The sequence below is a fragment of the Rhincodon typus genome, chromosome 11, assembly GCF_021869965.1.
Source record: "Rhincodon typus isolate 14 chromosome 11, sRhiTyp1.1, whole genome shotgun sequence".
NCBI lineage: Eukaryota > Metazoa > Chordata > Chondrichthyes > Orectolobiformes > Rhincodontidae > Rhincodon > Rhincodon typus.
Window position 1 is genome coordinate 54,725,339 of NC_063342.1, and position 27,998 is coordinate 54,753,336.

Genomic DNA, 27,998 nt, shown 5'->3' on the forward strand with positions numbered 1-27,998 from the left:
TGAGATGGGAGTGATAATTCTCTCGGACTGAATCTCCGTAATGGATACTAATGAGAAAGTTGAAGAAATGTTTGTTGTGATACTTGTGCTAAGATATTTCCACATTTTGTAGCTTTCATCTTTTGTGCAATAACCTTACGTTCTATTGTTAAATAACACCTGCAGCCTCACGTGATTATGCTTCGGTGACTGACCACCACTTAAACAACTGCAAAAGAAATTTCTGAGATCTGACTTCTCCAATATTATCACTAGCTGCAATTATAATATCCATTACAGATTATCCACAGCCACTTGGGTAGATTAAATCAAAGATGATCATTCTCACTCTGTGTACCAAAGTCTTTAACTCACTGGAAAATAAAACAAATTACCAATATATGGCTGTTTATTTCTTTTGACTATAAAAAGCGAGGATTGTGTATGACTTTTAACACCTTTAGTTTTAATGCTGTACATTCACATCTGCTGTGGAAGCAGGGTGTATTTTCAACGATGGTGGGATTTCTATCTGACATATTCCTGCAAGACCCTGCTATTCCCACCTAGTTTTAAGGTAAAATATTTCTGGTGAGTTTCCTGGTCTACATCACGCACTCAACCAAAAATGGAAATGGAGTTTTGCTGGACCTGCCATAGAAAAGCACTGACAGTGGTCTTTGTAGCTGCCAGAACAACTGAATCTTATTTTCAACACAGCATAATATATTGCAACATTGTTCACTCAAACAAACAGTTGTACAGACTTTCCATATTTCCCTTGACAGCACCTTCCAAACGTGCAATCCTGACCACCCAGAAGAGAAACACTACCCCTGCAAGCTCATCACTTTACATCAGTATTCCTTCAATGCTGCCAGGTCAGAACGCTGTAATGTCCTCTCGATCAGCACTGTGGGTGTACCAACACTGCATGATACAAGGCTAATGGCTCAGTGCCACCTTCTCAACAGCAGTTTGAGAAATGTCAACTTCATCAGCATTACTCACATCTTGTGAAGGGAAAATAAATTCAATGCCCTTGCTGTCATAGAAACACTGGATTTTGACAATTAGCAGACATCTAGTATTCTGAGAGGTTAAATTATAAGATACATACAGGATGGAATAGTTGCACGTAAGTCCTCAAAACATACAGCAAAGAAACAGGCCATTCAGCCCAACAAGAACATCTGGGTGTTAGAGATACTCAAGCTTTCTCCCATCCTCCCTCATCTATCAGCATAACCCTTGATTGCCTTCTCCCTAATTTGTATATCTAACCTTTCCTATGAAGCATCAATGCGAATTATCTCAACAACTCCTGAGGTTGCCAGATCCATATTCTCACCACTTCAAGGCAAAGAGGTTTCTTCCAAATTTCCCTATGGAATCTACAGGTGGCCAATTGTTTCCTTCTTTGTTCTAATCTCAAAGTGGAAACACTCGTCAGAATTTTCACCAAGTTGGAAAGTCTTCATCCTTGAGCCAAAATGTTCTTGAAGACCTGATTGAGGCAGGCTTGCCCCAGCAAACTCAGCACCCACTATTTTCTCTGGGACAGCGAGGAGTAGAGGAAGTGAGGGTGGGATTAACTTTATACAGTTACATGACATGGAGATAACATATTTAAAAGTGAAACTGTTCTCAGTTAGAAGCAAAGTTTATCACCCAAGTTTCTGAAACATGACTTGAGGGCTTTACATTTTTGAGGACATGGTCTCTATCTATTACATCACTTTAGAGAAGTCTGGTACCATTTTAGAGAGGTTCAGGTGCCTCTTTTGGAGTTTTGCTAGGAGATATGAAATGTGAATAAAAAGAGAAATAAAGGCTGTGGTATGGTCAAGCTGGCAAGCTACAAACTGGCAATTGTTGACCCTGAGATAGTAGGAACTGCAGATGTTGGAGAATCCGAGACAACAAGGTGCAGGGCTGGATGAACACAGCAGGCCAAGCAGCATCATATGAGCAGAGAGGCTGACGTTTCGGGCCTAGACCCTTCATCAGAAAAGGGGGAGGGGAAGGGGGTTCTGAAATAAATAGGGAGAGAGTGGGAGGCGGATAGAAGATTTCACAAGTTTCAAAATCTCCCCTCCCCCTACCGCATCCCAAAACCAGTCCAGCTCGTCCCTGCCTCCCTAACCTGTTCTTCCTCCCACCTATCCCCTCCTCCCACCCCAAGCCGCATCTCCATCTCCTACCGACCAACCTCATCCCGCCCCCTTGACCTGTCCGTCCTCCCTGGACTGACCTATCCCCTTCCTAACTCCCTACCTACACTCACCTTTACTGGCTCCATCCCCGCCTCTTCGACCTGTTTGTTTCCTCTCCACCTATCCTCTCCTCTATCCCTCTTCTATCCGCCTCCCACTCTCTCCCTATTTATTTCAAAACCCCCTTCCCCTCCCCCTTTTCTGATGAAGGGTCTAGGCCCGAAACGTCAGCCTCTCTGCTCCTATGATGCTGCTTGGCCTGCTGTGTTCATCCAGCCCTGCACCTTGTTGTCACACAATTGTTGACCCTTCCTGATTTACTGCTTCCCAATTTCCCAACTATGATCTCTCTCTTCCTCTGAACATCATCTGACACTTACTGTTGGTCTCTTTCTCTCCCCCTTCCCACTTGTTCATCGCTACACCCTCATGCTGCAGGTTTCCCTGTGAAGGGCAGTCAGCTCATCAGAAATTGCCAGCAAAATTCAGCAGGTCTGGCAGCATCTGTTGAGAGAAATCAAAGTTCATTTTTCAGGTCGAGTGACCCTTTCTCAGAACTGTTCTGAGGAAGGGTCATTGAACCTGAAACATTAACTCTGATTTCTCTCCACAGATGTTGCCAGACCTACAAAGCTTTTCCAGAAATTTCTGTCTTTCTTTCTGATTTACAGCATCCATAGTTCTTTCTTTTTTTTTCAGTCAGCTCACCAAGCTGGCTATCAGATGGCAGACCTGCAGGGCAGCTAGAAAACTGCACTCTCAAGAAATCCTCCCCACTCTCCTCTCCACCACGTGTCTCGCTTTCCCAACTTGCTGCAAAACCTGAAGCCGGTGTTTTCATTCTTGAATTATTTTTGATGCTACCCTACAACCTAAAACCATGGACCCATTATATCACCACTTTTACTTACTAGCACTAAATATTACAAGGCAGTTAAAACGTGTCGGCGAACAAAAACACATTAACCAAAAAAAGTCACCAGAATTATAACGATGTAAATAAACTAAATCCCCCGGACTGAGTACAGATAATCCTCCTTGTTAAGTTTACAACAGCTACTACTTAAACTAATTAAAAACAGAGATAACATGATAAAATACGTTGCATAAACTCAGCGGATTTGAAGGAGGAACAATGTGAATGTATACTCATTCACTTCTGGATTGCCTACAAAGTAAAACTAGTTCACACTTGAAATAATATGGGCTTGTTATTTCAGTGTGTGGTATGAACACGACTATCGTCCTTAAATTCCGTTCAGTTGCCATGAAGCCTGTAATGTGGAGTTTTATTTTTAGTTCTTTAGTCTCTTCCTGTTCAGTGATAGATTTTGACTCTCTTTTGGAAGTTGCTGTCACTAACTCTTTCAACAAGTCAGTCGTAGTACAAGGGCGAGGATATCAGCAAAAAGCAAGAGAACAGTCATTGAAGCCACTTCTGTCCTCATTTGATTTGCACGCACATCCACATCCAGGAATAACTCCTGGTTGTTCACTGAGGAAGAGGGTTAAATGATCTACTTTCATTTCTCTGATCCATATGACCATGTAAAACCGGAGCATCCCTAAAATTGCATTGTCTGAGAATGGTAACCAAGAACACATTGCATTTTAAACTTGCATCTTGATGGGTCTACATATATCTCAGCTGCTGTACTTCTCAGTTAAATTTGCTGAACGATAAAGATGTTAAGTGGATTGTTTACAATTAGGTAAATTAGGGGATTGATCAAAATGCTCAGGACTGCTTTACTTCTCTGTTGGTTAAATTATTCGCAAATTCTAAACATTATATTAAGAAAATATCAACAAACATGAAATCAGAGATTTATTAATTCTCAGCTAACCCATAGTAACTTTCCACAATGGATGATAGTTAATGGAGCTTATGCATCAGTACAGCAATAAACGTTTTCCCTTTTCAGGAAAGCATGCTAATAGCTTCACTGAACCACAAACATTCTACTATACTTGAACTTTAAAAATTGCAAAGAAACAACAGTTCATACCAGGGATATGACAAAGTCACACGATGACGCAGTACTGAAAGGCATCACTTCACCCATTGTGACTGTATCGTGTTTTTGAAAAAGTTATACATTAGTTGCAAACACTCATCTTCTATCACAACACTGTAAACGTTGCCTGCTTAAGGACTTATCCAACTCATTTTCAAACGTTATCAAATCTACTTCACTTACCTATGCACACATGACATTCCAAATCAGAACTCAACTAGTGAAACAAAAAATTCTCATCTGGTCTCTAATTATTTGTCAATTGCATTAAATTGGCATCCTCTGGTTACTAATTCCTCCATCGCAGGAAACAGTTTCTCCTTACCTGCTCTGTCAAAACCCATCAGGATTTTATACTCCTCTTTTCAAATATCCCCTTAATCTGTGCTGCTTTAAAGGAGAACAACCCACCCTCAACAGTCTTGCCATATAACTAAGCCCCAGGTACCATTCTGGTAAATCTTCTCTGCACCTCTCCAAAACATTAGCAACCCATCTCAAAGGCAGTGCCTTGAATTGGTCAGGATATTTCCAACTGGACTTTAACCAGAGTTTTGTCGGGACTGAGCACACATACCATACTTATGGTCTCTTTGCACAGTATTTATAAAGTCAGTGCTGCTTCTGGTCTACAAACTGTGCTGTATCAAGCACTTAGTTGCTGCATCCAGTTGCCTCCACTTCCTTTCAGCAGCGGTTAGCTTTTCCGAGTATTAGGAAACCTGACAATCCATCATTAAATTTAAATCACTGCCAAAAGTACACACTCCAACACCCAAACTGGCAAAGTACCAGAGAGATTTGCATTTAAAGAAGCACATTTCTGTGGTGTGAAACTGCACACCTTGTACACAAACATAGCAACATATTGTGGTTGCCAGGTGCATTTAATGTTTTCAAGCATTCGAACTTTCTTTTCATCAATGCTGCATTTCTTCCAATACAATTTGAAAGTTTCAGATCTTACGGCACAAGGGAAATAACATGATTCTTCCAAAAGTTTTCAAACCGAATTAGAACATCAAGTAGCACAACAGGGCAAATTTCATAACATCCACAATAAAGTTCAAGATAATGTCTTCAAGTTGAAAGATCTCCTTTTGTTATTGGCAGAAGGTAAATTCCATAGACAAAATTGTGAGCAACTTTATGATAGGCAAATGTAAGTTTGAATTTGGAAAAAGTAGACTGCAGGAGGAGGAAAAAAAGTTAAAATGCATCTCTAATAATATGAATTTAATTTTCAAACTGTACAAGAGGAGGAATGTCATTTCGAGGTAAAGTTTCCTGTCTGCGAGTTTACATAAAAGTAACACCTGCACTTATACAGGACAACCTAAGGCACATTCATCTTTCTTTGATGTGTAATCACTGTTGGAATGTAGGAAAATAGTAGATTTACTTGCAGAAATGAACTCGTGCAAACTGCAATGCAATGATGAACAGATAATCTGATTTTTGTGATAAGAACAAAAAATGATGAAAGGCAGCATGTGCAGGGGGTAACAGTTTATCTTTCAGATCGATGAGCTTTCTCATGAAGGTCATCTCCTAAAACGTCAACCATAGTTCTCTCTATAGATCCAATGTTATCAGCAAAGTTAAACTGCATTTTTGTTCTTAGGTTGTGCAGAATTTTGCTGTTGTTTTAATGTTTTTTTGTGGTGTTGACTGAGGAACAAATATTGGTTCGGACACTACAGTGAACTCCACTACAGCAGCCTTGAAATAATGCTGTGGGATCTTTTATGCCCACCGGTGAGGGCAAACAGAGCAGACTTCATGTCTACACCAGCAGATGGCACCTCAAACAGTACATCTTCCTCAGTACCACACTGGAGCATCGGACCAAAATATTATACACAACACGCAACCTACTGACTGAGGGGCAAAAATGCTACAAACTGAGTCACAGCTGACACAAAATGGCTAACTGAACTGAAATCAGGCACTTCAGGTCCAAGACTATCTCAATGTTCTTCTGTGAGTTTCTCTCGGAAAGACCATTCATGTCGGTGGCTTGACAGTTAACTGTTTCTGTATCCAATTCCGTTTGAAATCTCCCAAAGAACGAAGAAGCATGCATGAAGTTCAAGTTTGCTTTTTTTGACACTAATGATGTTAGGCATGGCCAATGGACTCTTATCTAACTCCCATTTAACCCTTGTATGATGCATCAAGACAAGGTAGCCCAGTGTAGACCAATCCAAAATACTAATATTTATTAGAAGATCCTGTGTTTATTGCACAATTCCAGTTATGTAACAAATATCAGCACTTCAACAGTCTTCCTCAAATTCTCAAGTAAGCTTTTTAGCTAACTGGCCCATAATGACTGTTCATTAAATCAGGATTGCACAATGCCAACCAATTTTCACCTGTTTCGCTCCCAGACTTTATGCTCATGAGGTTAGATCTGCCATTGACACTGTGACTGTTATTGACCATTGAATATTTGTATTCACTTTTTCTAGAAGAAATTATATTCTCAGACTTTTACTGTGATATAAACAAACATGTTGATATAGTTGGAAATAATAACAATTTGCAATAAACTGACTTGCTCTTCTAAACTACTGAGCTGTTGATTTTGCATATGCTTGAAGCAAGAACCCGCTATTTTAAAAAGAAAGACAGACTTGTAGCCTGCAACAATTCAATGTGACAATGAACAGTCTTTTTAAAAGGTGTCCAATCTAATTCCAATCACATGTGGTTCATGTTTCACTTTAAATTTGATCATTTTTGTACACATTTTACTGTTTAGGCTTTGGTGAGACCACACTGAGTACTGTGTGCAGGTTTGGTTACCTTACTGAAGGATGAGCATTGGCTTCCAATGAAACATTCAGAAAGGGTTCACAAGGCTGAGCCTTTACCAAGAAGTTAGATGAAATCCACTAGATGGCCTTCCCACCAACCACCCACCTGCCTCTGATCTGCCGAATTTTTTAATGGGCACAAGGGATGCATCAAACAGTCTGCCTACTCTAGGGTCTATTGAGACCTTTAACTGGCACCCTTCACAGACTCTACCTACCTGCCTCACTTCCTTTGCAGTACCATGGTCAACGTCCTTATTCTTAAGCAGTGAACCCTGGCCTGCTGAACGCAAGACTCACACATCACACTGGAAGAGGTCTGCAGCCCTCAAATAGATCCCCCCCGCAACCCCCAAACCTGGATCTTACCTGACAACTGCAGAGTGGTGAGTGTGCTGTATTTCCAGAAATGGACATGACTGCCCAGATGGTGCTGCTGAGATTACAGAGCAGCTGACCATTTGACTAGCTTGTAGTATTCTAAGGCAGGAGAAAAATGGGGGTAAAAGTTTAGACTTGAACTCCTCAGTGTTAAGTTGCTACAGGGCACCCATTGGATCACGGGCTGACTGTCATCTGCCACTGATATGTTAGCTGGGATATTGAGGACAACCGCACACACTTACATCCAGCCCCACGTTCCCATTTGGGTAATTATTTCACGTGACTGACGCCACTAATAAGGCTTGTTGCAAAAAGCAAGGATAGACATACTTAATATTTATAAGTCATTCATTGACCACAGTGTGGATATTTAGGTGATAGAGTTGATGACGACAATAAGATATAGTTCTGGGGGTCAGTAACATTATGGATGGGCTGAAGATAGAGGTAGTGGTGCATGTTGGCAGGGGAGAATAAAATTGAGGTCTTGGGAGCTTAAGGTCACAGTTTAGCAAAACAACAACATCACAACTTGTTTCCTGTTTCCTTTGTTTGTCTTTTTTCTCCTACACTCTCCTTTGCTCCGATTCTAGTGGGCTACTTGTTCATAAAAATATTTTCAGTTCTAATAAAATGTCAATTCATTCCTTTTCTCTGTACCAATACTGGCTCATGGGCTAAATGTTTTGAGCATTGTCTGTTTTTATTAAACATGTCACCGTTCCATTGTTGTGCTGCTCTCAAATCATGAATAACATTTCATTAAACGTAACATTGTTTCCTCTTCTGAAAGGTACGAGATCCCGAGATCAAGCACTACAGAAAAGGTTATTGCTATTTTCAGTGACTTGTGCTAAGAGGTCTGCTAGCTTGCAGCAGCCATTCAGATCTTATCTTTCTTTTTGCTGAACAAACCTCCTCTATAGGCCAGAGCCACTTCTTCAAATTCAGTGTTCTGCAAGAGATAAGCTGACTATAACAGCAAACTTGCTGATACTTTCATTGACATCCAAGTTGCTGTAATCAAAAAACATATCCTGAGCCAAAATCTCTGTCTGCTATTTCCATGAAAGAAAGCGAAGACGAGTGTGCCTCTTTCTCACCTGTGACTGTGGATGAGTGCATTGAAGGCCAAGCCGTCGGACCAGCTGGATGTGAAATTAACGACATTAACTGGTCTGTAGTTACGGATGGACTGACGTACCCAGCTCAGCAGAATCTTCTCGCTATTAGTCTGCTGCAGGTTAGCCATGATGCCTTTCATAACATTTTTTACCTTAAGAAAAGAAGGCAGACAAGTCAGCAGAACAGGACACTATCAGATTCACATCACAGCTTTATTGGCCCAGGACCATGAATACAAAGTTGATCAAGTACTTTTTCTAAATTCTGGAATGGGATGTGGGCATCACTGGCCAAGCCATCATTAATGTACAATTAATGTACAACATGAGCAGTGATTCTATTACCAAACTCTGGGGAACATACCTTGTTCCTTCCTTCCAGTCCGAGATATTTTCCTAATCAGATGTTATTACACTTCTCCAGAGCAGGTGGGTTGTGAACCCAGGCCTCCGGATTCAGAGATACAGACATTACCATTGCACCCTTCTCCTCTCCAGTCTCAGGAGCAACCATTCACTAATACTCATTGCTTTTCAGTCCATTAACGAATTTTATATTGTCAGTGTCCCTTTTAATTTTATGGGCCCTAATTTTATTAAGAAGCGTAGTATGTGTTAAATAATCATACTTCTTTCAAAAATCCACATAACAATATCAATCCTTATCAAAAGATCAAGATCAGGAGGACAAGGCAGTACAGATATACCCAATGGATAATGGAGCCCAGTAAAGACAGTGTTCTGCAAATTAACCGCAATTTTGCTCTTTTCTTACCTCTTGAATATTTGGTGTCATATTGCAGCAAAATAGCTGCCTCACTGTTTCTTAACTCTTAACAAAACAAACTCAGTTGTTGTTCCCTCAACTCTCTAAACCCGCAATATTACTATAAAAGGATTTTCATCACAACTGCCTCTTTTGATTCCTCCTGAATTCCCCATCAAGAGTATTAAGTTTCCAGCCCTCGTCTTCATTCAGTCAGACCTGTGTTTTTGTCATTAGATGAATGGAATTGAATTAATTGAATGGCAGGTGTCTTTTCCCTGAAGTACAGGAGGGGGCATTTTTTTTTAAGTTGAGAGGAGAAAGATTTAAAAAAAAGATGAGGGACCTTTTTTCAAACACACAGAGTGGTTCCTGTATGGAATGAACTTCCAGAGGAAGTGGTGGATTCAGGTACAGTTACAACATTTAAAAGACATTTGGATAGGTACATGAATAAAAAAAAAAATGTGTGGAGGGATATGGGCCAAGCACAGGCAGGTAGGACTAGTTTAGTTTGGGATTACCACCATGGACTGGTTGGACTGAACAATTCCATGTTGTATGACTCAATGTCTCTAAATATATGTGTCAACTGGTGTCCACAACTCATTGAGCTTATTTACAATACGCTGCATATTTACAACATAGATATTCTAAATCTTTTGACTCCTTAGCAATTGCACTATCCTGCCTGAATGATCTCCCCTATTTCTAAGCTTTTCTTTTCTCAAGTGCTATTTATCTCTCCCAATCATCCCAGTACCTGATTTCACCTCACAGCTGATCCTTGCCATGGTAGTTAGCACCTTGTCCAGTGTCAGTTAACGTTCCCAAGGACAATGATCCTTTTAGTGACATACAACTTGAACAAGTTCCTGCTTCCCCAGAAACAATCCCAGTAGCCCAAGAACCCAAAGCCCTTCCAACTGTATCATATCTCCACCCATGCTTTAATCTGCTTTATCCTCACACAGTCCTTTGCTGTAAAATCTACTGCCACAGCTTAAGTGTTAATTTAGCATTTAATATTCTGTATAGTGGAAATGTAACCATCACATTCACTTTAATACCTAGGCCAGGTCAGCACAGCTAATAAAATACTCCCTTTTTTATACGTCCAAATAAAAAAACTAAAGAAGCAAGCTTATTCTTAGTATGGTGACACCAAGAAAATAATGTCATTGCAAATGTGAATGCAAAGCTCACCACTTACCATCTTGCTGCCAACAAACTACCAGTAATTGTGAGAAGTGATTTAGAGTGCCTCGTCATTGCTTCCATCTGAGCAAGCTGTGAGAATTCTCTTTTAGATATTGTTGATTCAAATGCTGCACAGCTCACTATCTTGCAAAACATACAATGGTGGAGCCAAATATAAATCATGGCCAATGCTTGAAATTTAGAACCAATACACATATCTTTCCTTGCAGTACCAAATCTGATCTCTGCTTTGAAATGAGAAAATTAACTGACAATGTAAAACGATTATCTTCTAAATTAAAATAGAAATTAATAATCAGGATCTGCACTGGCAGAAAGATTTCAAGATTCATTTTCTTTAAGTATCTGACAATCAGCAGTAATCCTGCAAATAATGACATGGTGACAGGAATAAAATTAAAGTGCCAATAAACTAATTCGTATTTGTTTAAAATGGAAATTGTTTCAACAAGTCTCTGAACAATCTCGTCATTGCCTCTGCTAGGAAGACTGACTTGTGCTGTCACAGTTTCCAATGACAGTAACACAGCTTTCAAGCAGAACACAGGAATAGCAGTACATCATTCAGTGCCTCAAGCTTGCTCCGCCATTCAAGCAGATCATACTTGACTTGTATTTCAATTCCATTTACTGTCCTTTGCTCCAGAGTCTTGGATAGTCCTGCCTGAGAAAAATCTGGCAATAAAGAACAGAAAATGATGGAAATGCTCAGCAGGGCTGCCAGCATCTAAGGAGTGAGAAAGGAACATTTTGAGGGCAGCATTCCTCACCGAGAGGCAACAACAGACCTAGGGTCTGGGTGGAGGGGGGATTGGTGCAACTTTGGTTTTCCCACCCTCCTGCCGATCGAGCCCTGTAAGTAGGGAGTTGGGGCAGGTGGGAAATGGGTGGTTGTAAAGTGGGTTTGAAACCAACAAGATACTACACAACATTTCAGATCAGTGACGTTTCAGTCAATGAGACCTGAAACTGTAAATCCATTTCCATAACTGCAGAAAACAAAAACAAAGTTGCTGGAAAAGCTCAGCAGGTCTGGCAGCATCTGTGGAGGAGAAAACAGAGTTAATGTTTTGGGTCTGGTGACCCTTCCTCAGAACAGACCCTTCCTCCGTAACTGCAGATACTGCCAGAGCTGTGAACAGTTCCACTATTCTCAAATTTCCAACATCCACAATATCTTGCCTTATAAAGATTTGATAGTCTCAGTCTGGAAACTGTCCATGATCCAGCATCTGCACATTTTTTTTGGGGTGGTTGGGGCGGGGGGTGGGGGGAAGGTGGTGCGGGGGTGGAGGGAAAAGAAAGGTTAGATTTCCACTCTGGGTGAAAAATTACTTTCCTGATTTCACTTCAAAATGTCCTGCTGTAATTTCATGATCATGTGCCTTTGTTCCTAAATCTGAGTAGAGGAAATAATTTGATTATTTTATATGTCACATCTGGATGATCTCTTCAATGCAATACCTTTTTTTGCAGATGCTTTGGAACAGACAGAAATAGTTTGAAGAAGCAGCTTTGAATTGGCTCGAGTTTAGATCGTCCTGCCATATTCTCTCTCCCAAATATGTTATAATTAAAATGTTCACAGATCAAGACAATAACAAAGCACACAGTCTCCCAAAGAAACATCATTTGGTTTGTACTGAGACCCTGGGGTCAAATCGGACCAGTTGTCGTTGACACATCAAGGTTGCACCAAGACTTGTCAGGCTGACATCACACTGCAATGTGATATTATCATTAACATTGTAGTACCTCAGCAATGGTGTTGCGATCACTAGCTTTGATTCTTGCGAGAGCTGTCTGTTGTCTGTATCCCAATACCAGTGCACATCCTTTATGGTGAGCTTGCATTTAATGGTAAATATGGCAAGATCTTTGCTAAACTGTTCATAAATCGAACAAATCATTGTACTGTTTTCACATCAGATGTTACTGCACCTCTGCTAGAACTCTCACCTCATCAAGTCTGAGGTGAAGTCCTATTTCTGTCAGAACATGCTCCAAGTACTTGACCTCAGATATCTTCAATTGCATGGTTTTCTTGTACAGCTTTGTTTATCTGATGAGATCTCTCTAGCAGTCATGCTGTCTATGATGACTTTTTCATTGGCCATTATATCAACGTGGACACACAATCATTCACAACAGCTTTCACTCCAGGAAGAGCACCAACTATCCTGTGCTGTCTGTACTGATACTTCCATAATTGAAATACCAAGCAGTAGACATAACCACCTGTCTCTTATGACTGGCATCTAGAATGCGGTTAGAAAACTTGCTTTCGTCTAGCTTCACTTGCCAGCAGTCATTCTTCATCCTGTACTTTGGTACATGGTGGAAAGAAAATACAATGATTGGCATGAGGCAGTGAGATTGTTTCAAAGCTGGATTCAGATCCTTCATGTTTATGCATACTCCAGTTTTTCCTCACTACTACTGTGCTGATACATCAGTTCGTAGCAGTTTTCACTTTCTTGACTACTCCCTGCTTGTTTAGCACTATCTTGCCACGTTGTGAGGGCAGCTGGAACACTGTCCAACAGATGCAACATTTGTCTCACACTCATCCTCCACGAGGTGATATTCTCCAAGGTAACATCCAAAACATGTAAAAACACAGATTTGTGATCTTCTAGAATTTCTTCTGCAGTCAGTAACTTGGCGGCCTGTAAAATCCAAAATCTCTTTTGGCATATTTAAAATTTAGTTATATCTAAGCTTTAGATTTGCTTCTGCTGAGATGAGTACATGGTGGCTCAGTGGTGAGCACTGCTACCTCACAGCACTAGGGACCCAGCTGCAATCCACCCTCTGACAACTGTCTGCGTGGAGTCTGCACATCTTCCCCACATCTGCATGGGCTTCCTCCAGGAGCTCCAATTTCCTCCCACAGTCCAATGACGTGCAGGTTAGGTAGTTTGGCCATGCTAACTTGCCCATGGTGTCCAGGGTGTGCAGGTTAGTAGGATTAGCCATGAGAAATGTGAGGTTACAGGGTGGGGTGGGTCTATGTGGGATGCTGTTTGGAGGGTTGGCGTGGACTCGATGGGGCAAGAGGCCTGCTTCCACACTGTAGAGATTCTATTATCTGCCAAACAAAATTCCACATCTTCATTTTCCCCATTGCATTAGGCTCTCAGTTTCAATTTGTCCTCTTAGCACATATAGTGTTCCATTAGCAAACCTCAACCTTACCGACAAGAGCTTCATTTCTGAGTTACCAACTTGATTGAGTGATTTGTCACAGGTCTGTGAAGTTCATGATCTCGCAAAAAGCACTGGTGTTGTTGATCCGACACTTTATATTCACTTGATGCTATCCTTTCTGTGCTTTGAATTCTAATAGGAACAAACCATTTATCATCTTTAGTTGTGATAGTGCTAACCTGTTGTATAGTGTAAAGTGATTCTTCAGAAGCATTGGCTGACATTTCTCCAGTAGTCATCCTTCTGGGCTTGTTTTGCTTTGTTATGCATAAATACTGGTATTACAGTATCCCGAAGTACAGTACTGTTTTTCCCATGCTGGGCACACTTTCAATTCTTTTGTTCAATGTCCTTTGCTTTATTTACAGCCTCATTCTTGCAGTCTGCTGGCTTTTCTGCACAAATGTATGTTTACCCCCAAAATAATATGCTTGTTCAGCCTGGGATATGTGTCAGCGGAATATTCCATCAGTATGTCAATCATCATCTGAAGCAATCTTGTAGCTTCTATATGGGTCAATGTCTTTCTTGAGATTAAAACTTTCTCCTCTCCCAGCAGATGTGCACTTGTGGAAAGATCTTATATACCTAAGACAATGTTATCTCAGCTGAGATCATTTTTCAAATATTCTGTCAGATATATCAATGGCATCACATACTGATCAATCATCTCCTCTGCTTCAAAGCTCTGATGTTGAACACAACATTCATAAGCAACATTAATATCTGTTTAAAAGTGTCTCCAAAGATTTGGAAATATTTTTGATCCCAACTGTGATCTAAGCTGCAACACAGCTTAAGCTCTCTTTCCCCAGCACTGATAACAGGATTGCTCATCTTAATTACTCAGTGCTCTTTCACAGTTTTGCGATTAACATGAGAAAATATTCCAATTCTCTCTCATATCACTTTCCATTTCTATAGTAGCAGAGACTGGAAAACTCATAGCCGTTTTCACATACTCAGTAATCAAAATTTGCATACTTTTTGTTTCTTTTGTTTCCATGCTATTTCTTTCAGTAGCTGCTTGCTTATAGCTCTGAAAATCCAGTGGACGTTGCTTGCTGCCTTTTTCACAACAGCTGGTTCTCTTACAGTTCTCAAAGGGCACACATTTCCAGCTGCACCACTCTGTTTAATGACTCCCACTTACTGCCCACACAAGGCACTTACAGCAGAGATACAGCATGCCAGTATACTAAAGAGTACACTCCTTACACAATTCTCCAAAAGCTGTTGAATCCCTTGCTCATTTTAAGCATCTTAATTAGATATCCTTCAATTCAACCTTCTAAATTCAAGCAAATATAAACTAAATTTATCAAAACCATGTTCATAATAGAGCTTGTTAAACTCCAATATTATTTGTGCTGGATCTCCAGAGGCCAATAAGTCCTTCTTAACATATGGTACCCAAACTACATGTAGCATTCTAGATATGGACTAACCAAAGTTCTATGCAAATGAAATATTTCACTTGTCCTATTGTGCTCCAAGCTCTTAAATGTGAAGGCCAAAACTGCATTAACTTTTTTGGTGACTTTTTGGGCATTTAGTAATTTGAATACTCGGATCCATTTGCTTTTCCCATGCTCACTAGTAACATTTTTTTTCTGGACAGAAACTGAACAAATTTGAGCTTCTTCACATTGAACTCCATTTGCTACATTTATTCCCCACTTGTTTAGTTTGTCCATTTGTACATTTCCATCTACAGAATACACTGAGATTCAGGTATCTGTGTAAGCCTGAGCATTGGAGCCTCAATTTCATGATTGGCATTAGTTAAAAATACGGAGGTAACCATAAGATCAAGATACTAAGCGAAAGGAAATCTTCATCTGTTCTTAGCAAGTAAACTCAATGAGGATCATCTAACATCACTGATCAAGTCAACTATTCTTTTCTTTAGCTGGGGGTGGGGGGGTCATTTAGATAAGGATTCTGTCATTCCTGATGATTAAATGGTTATTTGCAAACTCAAATGCATCAATGAACAAAAGGCTAATACTGCAAATGCTGAAAATCTGCAACAGAGAAAACATTTGCAAAACTCAGCAGGTTTATTACAAGCCTGGCAGCGTCTATGAAGACAGACACAGAGTTAATGCTTTCAGAGTCCAGTATGACTCTTCATCAGAAATGAAAGATGTCGAAAAATGGGTTTTCTTCTAAATGCTGTTAAAAGAAAAAGGAGGAGCAAGAAGGCAGATGGTGTAGATACAGGTGGGTGAAAGGGAGAGAATTTCTACTAAGTAAGGAGTAATCAAGATACAAAAATGACTCAGTTGTCAGCCCCAGGGTCTCAACAATCAATTCAAATGAGGTATTGTTCTTCAAACATGTATTGTACTTTGTTGAAATATCGCCGCTGATCTAGGACAGAAATATCAGCATGACAGCAAGGGGTGGTTTATTGAAATGGCAAGCAACTGGGAGGTTTGGGTCATTCCTACAGATAGACAGAGGTGTCCCATAAAGTGGCTACGCAGTCTGTGTTGGGTGTCGCCAATGTAAAGGAGACCATATTGCGAGCACCAATTGCAGTCAGCTGGATTGAAAGTAATAAAAGTGAAATGCTGCTTCATCTGGAAGATGGGTTTGGAGCCTTGAACAGTGAGGAGCAAAGAGGTGATTGGGCAAGTATTATACCGTCTGTGATTGCAAACATTGAACATTTCTGATGGCAACAAAATTAAACATTTTATTTCGGGTCATCAGAGATTAAAAATCAGAGCTCTTAGAACACTCTCAAAGGCACATCATTCTGTTCTTCAAACATAACATCTACTGCATTGTTAAAACATTGTTGTCCACAAAAATATTTCACACATTGTTTATTGATCTGTGTCAGCTATAGTGTATGGGAATATGAATGAGTTTGGAGAAACTTCTCATCTTTGCATCAACTCCATTAACAAGGTAGAATTTTATGACTCCCTGGTCGTGAGTGGGGGTCAAGGATAATAGGTTACAGCTACATCACATAACGGGCAGATACCCTATTGCCTCCAGAGAATTTTTCCAGGAAAGGTGCAAAGTGCACTGGCTGCTCAGTTGACAGAAGCAAAAAGTTGATTAACATGGCATTGGCCCTAATTAGGGTTCGTCTTTGGGAAGTCTGGGCATTGGAGCGGGTTGCAGGCAGTGAAGCTACATTGGAAGTCTAAAAAATTTGTCTGGGAGGGTTCTATGGGACCTATTGGCTTTGGCTGTAGGAATTGGTTATTTCAAAGAATGCTTTCAAGGGCATTTTTATCTCGAAACATCCTTGGATTCCACTATCTGACTCAGCAGTACCCAACATTCCTGAGGCAGCCTTCAAGACTCCAGAGCTTCCAGTTTTTTGACGGAGCTGCAGCAACAGGAGTCCACCCTCTGCAGAAGTGGATGGCTGGGAAGTTGTTTCCAAGTGATTGAGACCCCGGTATCACTGCCAGCAGGTTCAGTCTCACAACCCCCACGTGGGCCCTTCAGATGTTTGAAGCCCATTTGAAAATCAGGGCAAAATCTCACCCCACAGGAAGGTTGACAATTGATATGCTGTACGCTTCTGATAGAAGACATAAAGACAGAAACTACCATCTTTGCTGAGGCCATGTCAGAAGCTGTGGGAATCTCTTGCACCCTAAAGGCTGGAGGCCCACCATAGTATAACGACAAACCAATTTGCACAATTGGCATTTAAATGAGACTCTTTCAGAAAGTTCTTGAGAAAAGCTATGTAAGACACTGGTCGGGGTAAATCAGGCTGATTCAGTGTAGCAGTCCCAGAATCAGACTAAAACATTCTGATGGGGAATTCTTCAGATATACTGTATGGTGTATACTGTATGTTCATCAGGCATACATCCAAAACTCGCTGAAAATACTCGGCACATTAGGATGCATATGTGACGAGATAAACAAAGGCATTGAGACAAATCTTACTAACAGTAACCGAGAAGGATCTCATTCTGTCAGAGCTTATTCAATAATGGTTTTCACAGATCTACAAGAGGCACTGTATCATTGATGTTATCAATATTTTACAAGGCAAAACTCAGTAGCCATTTCTGCAGTGAAGTGGTGAGCACAAATATGACCTGGACTTGAACACTGGGCCTTGGCTGTTAAGGGAACTGAATATATTGCACAGGTGGTTAGACATGAAGATGTTCTGATCTCCCCTACCAGACTTCCACATCCAATCCATGCTGAGTTACATGATCCATGAAACAGATTCCCATTCTCCCATTGACCTTTGACATGGTCGCCACTGTCTCTGCAGAATTAAGACTTTATAGACATTCTTGATTGATTGATTGTCACGTGTACTGAAGTACAGTGAAAAGCTTTGTTTGTGAGCAGTATAGGCAGATCATAGTAAGCAAGGATGTACAGATCAGAAAGACTTAAAGGCATACAGGTTGCACTGCACAGGGCCTATGCTAGGCGAGATCAAAGTTAGTTAGATCAGCATTATTTGAGGCTAGAGAATCCATTCATCAGTCTAATACCGGCCAGGAAGAAGCTGTTCCTAAACTTGCTTGTGCATGTGTTCAGGCTTCTGTATCTTCTGCCTGACTGAAGAGGTTACAGGAGATCGTTACCAGGGTGCAATGGGTCGTTGATGATGTTGGCTGCATTTCCGCGGCAGCAAGGAATATAAATGGAGTCCATGGATGGAAGTTTTGGCTTCCGTGATGGTCCGGGCCACGCACACAACCTTCTGTAATTTCTTACGGTCCTGGGCAGAGTAGTTGCCATACCAGGCCATTACACACGCAGACAATATGCTTTCTATGGTGCATCTTTAGAAGTTGGTGAGGGACCTTATGGACATGCCAAATTTCCTAAGCCCCCTGAGGAAGAAGAGGCATTGCTGTGCCTTCTTGATCGTCGCATTGACATGGGAAGTCCAAGACAGATCGTAGGTTATCGTCACTCCGAGGAACTTCACACTCTCCACCCTCTCAAACTCAGTTCTGTTGATGTAGATGGGGCTGTGTTCTCCTCCCTTCTCTCTCTTTCTGAAGTCAATGATCAGTTCTTTAGTTTTGCTGATGTTGATTGAGATATTGTTCTCATTGCACCACGTCACCAAGCCCTCTATCTCCATTCTGTAGTTTAACTCGTCATTGTTAGATATCTGTCCCACTACGGTGGTGTCGTCAGTGAACTTGTAGATGGCATTCATTCAGAATTTGGCAACACAGTCGGAGGTTTACGGGCGTACCGTAGGGGGCTGAGGACCCATCCTTGGGGAGGCTCCAGTGTTGAGTTTTATTTTGGAGGAGGTGCAGTCACCTATCCTCACCGATTGCAGTAGGTCAGAAAGTTGAGGACCCAGTTGCAGGGGGGAGAGCCGAAACTAAGGTCATGGAGTTTTGAGATCAGTCTGAAGGCGGAGCTGTAGTCCATGAGCAGGAGTCTGACGTAGGTGTCTTTGTTGTCCAGATGTTCCAGGGATGAGTGCAGGGTTAGGGATATGGCTGTGCTGTGGACCTGTTATGTCAGTAGGCAAATTGTAGGGGAGTGAGGCAGGTTGGGAGACTGGAGTTGATGTGGGACATGACCAGCCTCTCGAAGCACTTCATGATTATTGAGGTCAGAGCCACTGGGTGGTAGTCATTAAAGCACACTGCATGTGTTTTCTTAGGCAACGGGGAAGATGGTGGTCTTCTCGAAGGAGGTGGGGACTTTGGCTTGTAGGAGGGAGAGGTTGAAGGTCTCGGCGAATACCTCTGCCAGTTGGTCCGCACAGGATCTGAGTGCTCGGTAGGGACACCGCCCGGGCCAGTGGCTTTCCGTGGGTTGTCTCCCAGGAAGACTGATCTGACGTCTGCAGCGGTGACGGAGGGAAAAGATGTGTCTGGGTTGTCGGGCAGGCACGACCACACCGCTGGCGTTCTGCTCAAACTGAGCGTAGAAAGCATTGTGTGTGTCAGGGAGGGAGTGTCTTTGTCTGCTATCTTCCTAGCTAACTAAAGGCTTTAGCAACGACGTTAACAATAATGATGCAAATGAATACTTACAAGCTGCTCAATTCGCAAGTAGAGAAATATTCAGAAACTAGATTTCAACAGCAGATGAAACAAGGCATCCTTTCTTTAAAATTGCAAATGTGGCTACACCTATCATAGCAAGCAACCATCCAATGGGGTGACGCATCCAAGAGGGGAAATTCATCCAAAGTTGTAAAATGTAGTTTAGATTTTTTTTGAAAATTGAACATATAATTTAAATGAATTATGCACATCTTTAGACAGTTTACTTCAACCCCAAGTATCAAAAAGCGATGGAACATTGTCAAAAATACACAGCGCAAGGATGAGCCCAACTTTTCAATATGTACCGTACACTTCCAACATACCTTTCAGTTCTCCCTTAACCTTAAATATTAATGGAAGCACATAAAGATTCTTCATCCTGCTGTTAAATGGATAATTATAACTATTTATTGCCAACAAATTAACACATTTCTACCTATTACTCATACCTGGTCTCTAATTCATGACTGAGATACAAATCTTATCCTGAGCAAAAACACAAGTCCTTCCCAGACCAGGTTGTGCAGAGATAGTCATTTGTTATGCAGCTAGGGTTGTTCGCATGGTACTGATTAAATTTCCTCAGTTTATTACAATACTGTATTAATAAATAATCCAAGCAAATTACTGAATTGTATTTTCATCTGCCATTTGGATGTTTTGTTTTTCTTTCACCCAAGTGCCAGACACAGAGCACAGTAGTTCAGTAGTTAGCACTGCCACTTCACAGCACCAGGGACCCGGGATCGATTCCACACTCAGGCAATTGTCTGTGTGGAGTCTGTTCATTCTCCCTGTGTCTGCATAGGTTTCCTCGGAGTGCTCCCATTTCCTCCCACAGTCCAAAGATATACAGGTAGGGTGGAGTGACCATGCTAAATTGCTCAGTGTCCAGGAATGTGCAAGCTCGGTGGGTTAGCCATGGAAAATGCAGGGTCTGGGTGAGATGCTCTTCAGAGGATGGGACGAATGGCCTGCTTCCACGTTGTAGGGATTCTGTGATTCTATTCTTTCCATATTTTGCCTTCAGTCAAAGCTATTATACTCTTAACATCTCCTTTGGACCAATTCCCTGCTTCGTCACTACAATCATTCTCAATCTCCTTTACCTTTTGAAACGTCTCACCTTTGATCTTTAAACTCACTTATCCTCTAAACATTCCTTCCATTCCATTTCTTCCTCCCCCTTTTCCAACAGCAGAAAACCCATCCATTTCCATCTCTGTTCCTTTCCAAAATGTCAGATCAGATTCGACATATACTTGGCTGCTCTCTCCACATGTGCTGTCAGATCTACTCGAGTTCCTCCAGCACGTCTTGCTTTTGTTTCACAAAACTCTGAAGCAGATTTACATTTGTGTTGTGGAATATAAAACTAGCCAATTTACAATGAAGGGCAAGGGTTAAGTGACTGTGGAAGTTAAAGGGCAAGGAATGTTGAGTTACTTATGCTTTTCCTAACTTTTTTTTCAGCTTCAGGAATTGCATCTTACTCTACTTCAGAAGAGTAAGTTAGTCAGTGAGTATCTAACGAGTTCAGGTTAAGTGACTACAGTTTATTACATTCCCAAGGTTCAACTTAGTATAGTAATTGACAGTAAGCTTAAAAAAATTAAGCATATAATTGATGATTAGAACACATGAAGGATGACAGTTCAGGTGATGTGTCACTATTGCAGCATGTTGGAGTTCCTGAATGCAAATATAATCCAGGGTGAACACTTTGGGGGGCTTCAGCTCGGTGTCTATGAACTGAAGACTGATTTACAGGCTTACATTGTGATGCATTAGGAATGGGGGAAAGCTACCTTGGTTATTTGTACTGAGATGCAGTCACATTTCTTCAGGGATATGTTATCAGTCTTCGTCATTGTTCAGGATCAAAAGTTTGAGACTGTAAATGCGGCAGGTAAGGGATACAGTAGGCAGGAACACAGGAGTGTCAGCCTTTGCAACTGTCCAACAGTTCTGAGGTCCTTTCAGTTTGTCTGGATGAGAGGGAGGGTTGCAGAGTGAATGCGCAAACTGACCATGGTATTATGGTTTTGGAAGCCACTCATGTGGGAGGCTTATAGAAAGTAGGAATATGGTGGCAGTGAGGGATACTATAGTGAGGGGGATTGACACAATTCTCTGCAGCAAAGAGTGTGCATCCAAACAACTGTGCCAGGTTGTGCGTCACCTGCTCAGGGCTGGAGAGAAACCTTCAGTGGAAGGCCAAGGGCAGTCATTACGGTCTCAGACACCAGTGGCATAGGTCAGACAAAGAAAGACCTTGTGCAAAATCACTATGAGGAGTTAGGCATCAAATTCAAAACCAGAGCCTCAAACTGTTACCTGAGCAATGTGCAATGTGGCACAGGGCAAATCTGATCAGAGAGATTAATTCATGTCTCAAAGATTGGTGCAGGAAAAGTGGGTTCCAGCTCACCGTTACAGGGTGGAGAATCAAGGTAGAAATAATGAGAGCTTTTCGGGAAAGCATGGTGACAATCATGGGAGATTGTAACCTACATATCGACTGGAAAGGCCAGATGAACAAAGGTACCCTGAACGAAGAGCTCAGAATATTTTCAGGGCAGGTCCTCAGCATGGCATATTCTGGAGCCAACCAAAAAGTGGGCTATGCTCGACGTGGTGTAATGCAGTCAGTTAGGATTAATTAATGGTACTCTCGTTAGCAGTGACAATAAGATGATGGAATTTAACATTCAGTTTAAGGTAGAGAGGAGCAGGTGCAAGATGATACTTTAAAATAAAATATATTTGGGAATTATGAGGATATGAAAGCTGAATTCACTGCAGTGAATTGGTATATTAGATCAAAAGGACAGGTCAGTAGACATGCAGTAGCAGACAATTTAGAGAAATCAATACATTCCAACAGGCAAGAAAAATTCTAAGGAACAGATCTGCCAGTGATTAACTAGATATATTTAAGGTAGCACCAAATTTACGGGAATGCATGCAATTGTGCAAAGGCATGTGGGAAGTCAGAGAATTGGACAGAATATAAAAGAAAGCAAAGAATAATTGCAAAATTAGTAAGGGGGGACGATCAGAGTTCAAAAGAAAGCTAACTAAAATATAAAATCAGACAGTAAGAGGTTCTTTTGAAAATGAGAGTTGGTCCTATAGAAGACAAACCGGAGAATTAAACATGGGAAATAACAAAATGCCAAATGAATTGCAGACCCATTAGATTGGAATACTGTGAACGTCACTGCTGTATTCGAAAAGGGAGGTGGTCAGAAAGCAGAAAACTACAGGCAAGTTAGCTGATAATCTGTATTGGAGAAAATGTCAGAAGATGGTATTAAAAAGATTATAGCAGAGCACTTGGAAAATTTCAAGGCAATCAGAGAATCAAAGATCCTGAGGGCTCAAGACAGGGTAGCAGTGGAAACATTCTCTCCACCAGAAGGGCACCTAGAACTATGGGTCATTATTTTAAAAAATCAAATGCTACGATTTAAACAGAGATAAGGCTTTTTATTTTCCTCTCTCTCTCTCACACACACACACATATATTTTTAAGACAGTGTTAGGTAAATTATTGTTCAATAAAAGGCTGAACGATTAGCAGGATGAGGCAGGAATATAGATTTAAGGTTACAATCAGGTAAGCCATGAATTTATTGAATAATGGGACGGGCTCAACACTCCTCCTAATTCATCTGTCCATATCAATCACCAAGTAGCCTAGCGGCAGGGCTGAGAAAGACCCATAGTAAACTCTATCACAATGTTGCAGCAGTGGATGGCTGTGATGCAGTCCTTGATGTTTCTGCCTCCTTTACACAACTCACTACACTGAAGCTGGTACTGGCTCTTGCACTGACATGACCTGGAACGAATGAACGGTAGCAGAAGTTTGTAATCACTCAGGGACCTTGAGCAATGTGATCTTGCAAAGGGAGTACTTCATGTCTTTTGTTTAAGAATTGGGCAGAAATGGAGGATGGAATATTAACACCTATATCAGAATCACTTGTACACCCTGTAGACAGGGCAGAGCTATAGCTGGGATGTTTTATGTCAGAGGGCTTCATATGCATTAAGAAGCTCCCTTTTATACTTTAAGGTCCTGTAAACCTCTTTTTCACCACGAGAAGATTTCTGCCAACTCACACAAGTGTTTTGGCTGCCCTGAGAATGTTTAATGAGACTGACTCTTTTGATCCAGTGCCAACTTATTGCACCAGACATTCACTCTGATTTCCTTGAAGTTTTTTTTCGTTTTCTAAAAATCAATCCTGAACCACCAGATGAGATTATGGTCAGTATGTAATGAACAACGCTAAAACTTCCCTTTGAGCCTGTATTCCTGCCTAAGCCTGTCTTTCCCCAACTGACAGTTTCAAGGAGACATTTTAGACTGCATGGGGTAGTTGGTTGTATGCTGTTTGGCTGTGTGTGTATGTGGTCCACATACATATGCATCTAATGGATCCCTACGCACAGACTGGATTTAACAGGCATGCCTATTGATCAGCTCCACACAAAATGGGAACCTTCCAAAGCATGCTCACACACAGCTCTCATGCGTCAATGCCAAGAAATGGACAATGCACCAATAAGAACTAAAACACACCACCAAATATTCCAGAAAGCCAGTTCGCGTATAAGAGATCCTTTGTGGCTACTTCTGAAAATGCCATAAGACTGCTGACAACTTAAATTGTGGACTCCCTTTCTCACGTACAGTCAATAATGTACTCCCTACTGTAGCAGTTCTATGAAATGAAATATCTCTGGCATGTTTCAGCTGTAACTGAGAAGCCAACATTCAAAACTTTGATTGGAAAACAATCCATTTCACCTTAGTTTTCCACTTTTAAGTAGTCATTTAAAGGTCATTTCACCTGATAAATTATTGTATTATTGCAAGAATATTTTCCAGGCCATGAAACAGTAAAGTACATTCATACAGCAGTACAATTGCATCCAGTGAGGATAACAATATTGGACAGCAGATGAGGAAGTTAAGATCAATCAGTAATCCTGCATCGCTGACTGACATTAAGTGAACAACCTGTTTTGATTCAGAGATAGCAGGAACTGCAGATGCTGGAGAATCTGAGATAATAAGGGGTAGAGCTGGATGAACACAGCAGGCCAAGCAGCAGAGGAGCAGGAAGGCTGATGTTTCGGGTCTAGAAAATTTCTGAAGAAGGGTCTAGGCCTGAAACATCAGCCTTCCTGCTCCTCTGATGCTGCTTGGCCTGCTGTGTTCATCCAGCTCTACAACCTGTTTTGATTGGTTGTTTATCTACACAGGTCAGATGTAAACAGAGGAAACTCCTTTCCTGGTTTCTTCAGTCATTAGTTATTGTGCAGCGTTGGTACAAACCAAACAGCAGACCACTTCAGCCAGAGGAAGTCTGTATCTCAGTGAGAGGTGCATGACCAGAAAAAGAAAGACTAAATGGAGGGTCCGCACATGCACCAACATCAAAGAGAACTAGCAAAGACAGTTTTTGTAAAATACAGAGGACAAATTTGGGTCGCAGCTGTGAAACATCTGTAAGTAACACAAACCTGTAGCAGCAGCGTCATTCTGACTGAACATGACTGAAAAATCCCTGTCATGTCATAACGGCATATTGATAAAAACTAATAATGGGCATTTTATTTTTATTTACCTGCCAGTGAAGGATGATACTCCAGATCAAGCCAAGGGTAAGCTTATGATTTCCATCCACTATGTCACTTCCACCGATATTTACTAAATCCACCTAAGGAGACACAAGGAGGATAAAGGTAACTATGCCTGTACTCGTAACAGCATATTTTTACCCAAGGGCTGGCCCAGATAATCACCCGACCATAGACAACCAGCCAGTGGAAACTCTTCAACAAGAAATCCAAGCTGCGAAACAGAGACAGAATGCAGTCTGGAACCTTCTATTCCACCTCCCCCACCCCCACCCCCTTTTAATGAGTTTAATAGTAGTGTTGGAGGGAGAGAAAAATTAAACCAACTTCTCACCTCTGTGGTAGGAAGGCCCAAAGCCTTTGCGCCCTATTGACAATTGATGCCCTAAACTGGCCATGTTATGCCCATTTAAGGACTTTACCCTTCTGAAGTTAGACAGCTCGGGGGTGGGGAGACAGAAAAGGATGTGTTCACAATGCAAGGTGCACAATCAGCAATCCCGTACAGGGCTACCTGTATGCTACGAGAAAGAGATTTTCTTGTTCAAAAAGATGCTCAAGTGCCTGTTCAAGAATCAGGAAACTTGGGGGTTGGGTATGGAGAACAACCCCATATCATTACTGTCAAACCCACTTCCCCCATGAGCCCTCACCTGTGGCCTGTGATCCAGCAACAATACAAGTGGGTACCATGCCAGGAGTAGTTTTAGCTGCCTACCCACTGGCTCAGCCATTCATCAGGAATGAAGGCCTCTGACTGACTGGCACTCCATCCCCACAGTCCTTGGTACCAGGGCAAGACCCACCAATGGCCTTTCCAATGCTTGAACAGCACGTGATATGGCCCACCTCCCTGGTGAGCTTTTCTCACTGACTAACCTGGCCAAGACCCTCATCACCCTCTTGAGATTCTCGCAATAGACCCTATACTCAGATATAAACAATGATCTGAATCAGCAAATTACTTGGTGCTTCTGGTAATCCAGGCGAAGTGAATGATTGCTGCCTTAGTTTAGAATGCACATCTTTTTCCAGAGCCTATCCTATCACCCTTCATGTCCCCTCTAATGCATCGTGTTGATGAAACCCAGATCTTGTCACCTGGATCCCATTTCTACTGAATTGTTGATCATCTATCTTCCCCTTGAATTTCCCTAATTAGTCCATGCTATTAAAAGTTAATCTGTTGCATTTCTAAATTTGTGCAGTATTATTGAAAAGGCACTGCTATGAAGATCAGACATAACAAGGTGTAAAGCTGAATGAACACAGCAGGCCAAGCAGCATCAGAGGAGCAGGAAAGCTGATGTTTCGGATCTGGACCCTTCTTCAGAAATGGGGGAGGGGAAGGGGGTTCTGAAATAAATAGGGAGAGAGGGGGAGGCAGATGGAAGATGGATAAAGGAGAAGATAGGTAGAAAGGAGACAGACAGGTCAAAGAGGCGGGGATGGAGCCAGTAAAGTTGAGTGTAGGTGGGGAGTTAGGGTGGGGACAGGTCAAGGAGGCGGGATGAGGCTAGTAGGTAGGAGATGGGGGTGGGGCTTGAGGTGGGAGGAAGGACGGAGAGGTTAGGGATGCGGGGATGAACTGGGCTGGTTTTGGGATGCGGTCAGGGGAGGGGAGATTTTGAAGCTTATGAAGTCCACATTGATACCATTGTGCTGCAGGGTTGCACTATCTCTGCTATGAAGATCATGTATTTTTCTGTATTTTTGCTTGTGGATTGCAGTGTGAGGGAGAAAACTGCTTCAAAACCAAGGGTTGCAGAGGAAATTCTGATGAAGAATCACTAGATTTGAAACAGTAACTCTGCTTTCATTCCACAGATGCTGCCTGACCTGCTGAGTTTCTCTACCAATTTCATTTTTTACAATTGAAAATTATAGGCAAGTTAGCCTGAACTCAGTTGTTGATATGATTTTAGAGTTCATTATTAAGGATGAGATTTGCAGAATTCTTGGATGTGTTTGGTAAAATAGAGCTGAATCAAGGGAATGTCATGCTTGACAAATCTGTTGAAATTCTTGAGGAGATAACAAACAAGTTAGACAAAGGAAAGCCAGCAGATGTGATCTATTTGGATTTCCAGAAGACCTTTGACAAGGGGCCACACCAGACACTGCTAAATAAGAGCCCATGGTGTTAACAGCAAGGTACTGGCACGGATAGAGGATTGACTGAATGGTAGAAGGCAAAGAGTAAGGATAAAGGGGTCTGTTTCAGAATGGCAGCCGGTGAACAGTGGAGTTCTACAGGGGTCAGTGTTGGGACCACAACTATTCACGTCATACATTAACAAACTAGATGAAGGAACTGTGGGCATTTTTGCTCAATTTGTAGATGACATTAAGATAGGTGGATAGGTAGCGTTGAGAAAGTGGGGAGGCTGCAGAAGAACCTGGACAGGCTCGGAGTGTGGGGAGAGAAGTTGCGGATGCAAGTGTGAAGATATGCCTTTTGTTAAGGATAAAAGCAGTGCAGACTATTTTCTAAATGGGGAAAGGTTTGAGAAATCTGAAGCACAAAGGGACTAATGAGTCCTAGTTCAGAATTCTCTTAAGAACAAA

The 27,998-nt window shown here is 41.6% G+C and overlaps 1 protein-coding gene across 2 annotated transcripts in view; it reads right to left on the bottom strand.

Moving 5' to 3' along the window:
• The window catches only part of dmd (dystrophin), a 1,291,331-nt gene that overhangs the window by 1,252,711 nt on the left and 10,622 nt on the right, over positions 1 to 27,998 (bottom strand). For both annotated transcript variants that reach the window (XM_048602828.1, XM_048602824.1), the window contains exons 3-4: positions 25,418 to 25,510; positions 8,523 to 8,695 (exon numbers count right to left, since the gene is read on the bottom strand). In XM_048602828.1, coding sequence (XP_048458785.1) covers positions 8,523 to 8,683 — 161 coding nt within the window. In that variant the 5' untranslated portion in view covers positions 8,684 to 8,695; positions 25,418 to 25,510. The remainder of the gene's footprint in view (positions 1 to 8,522; positions 8,696 to 25,417; positions 25,511 to 27,998) is intronic.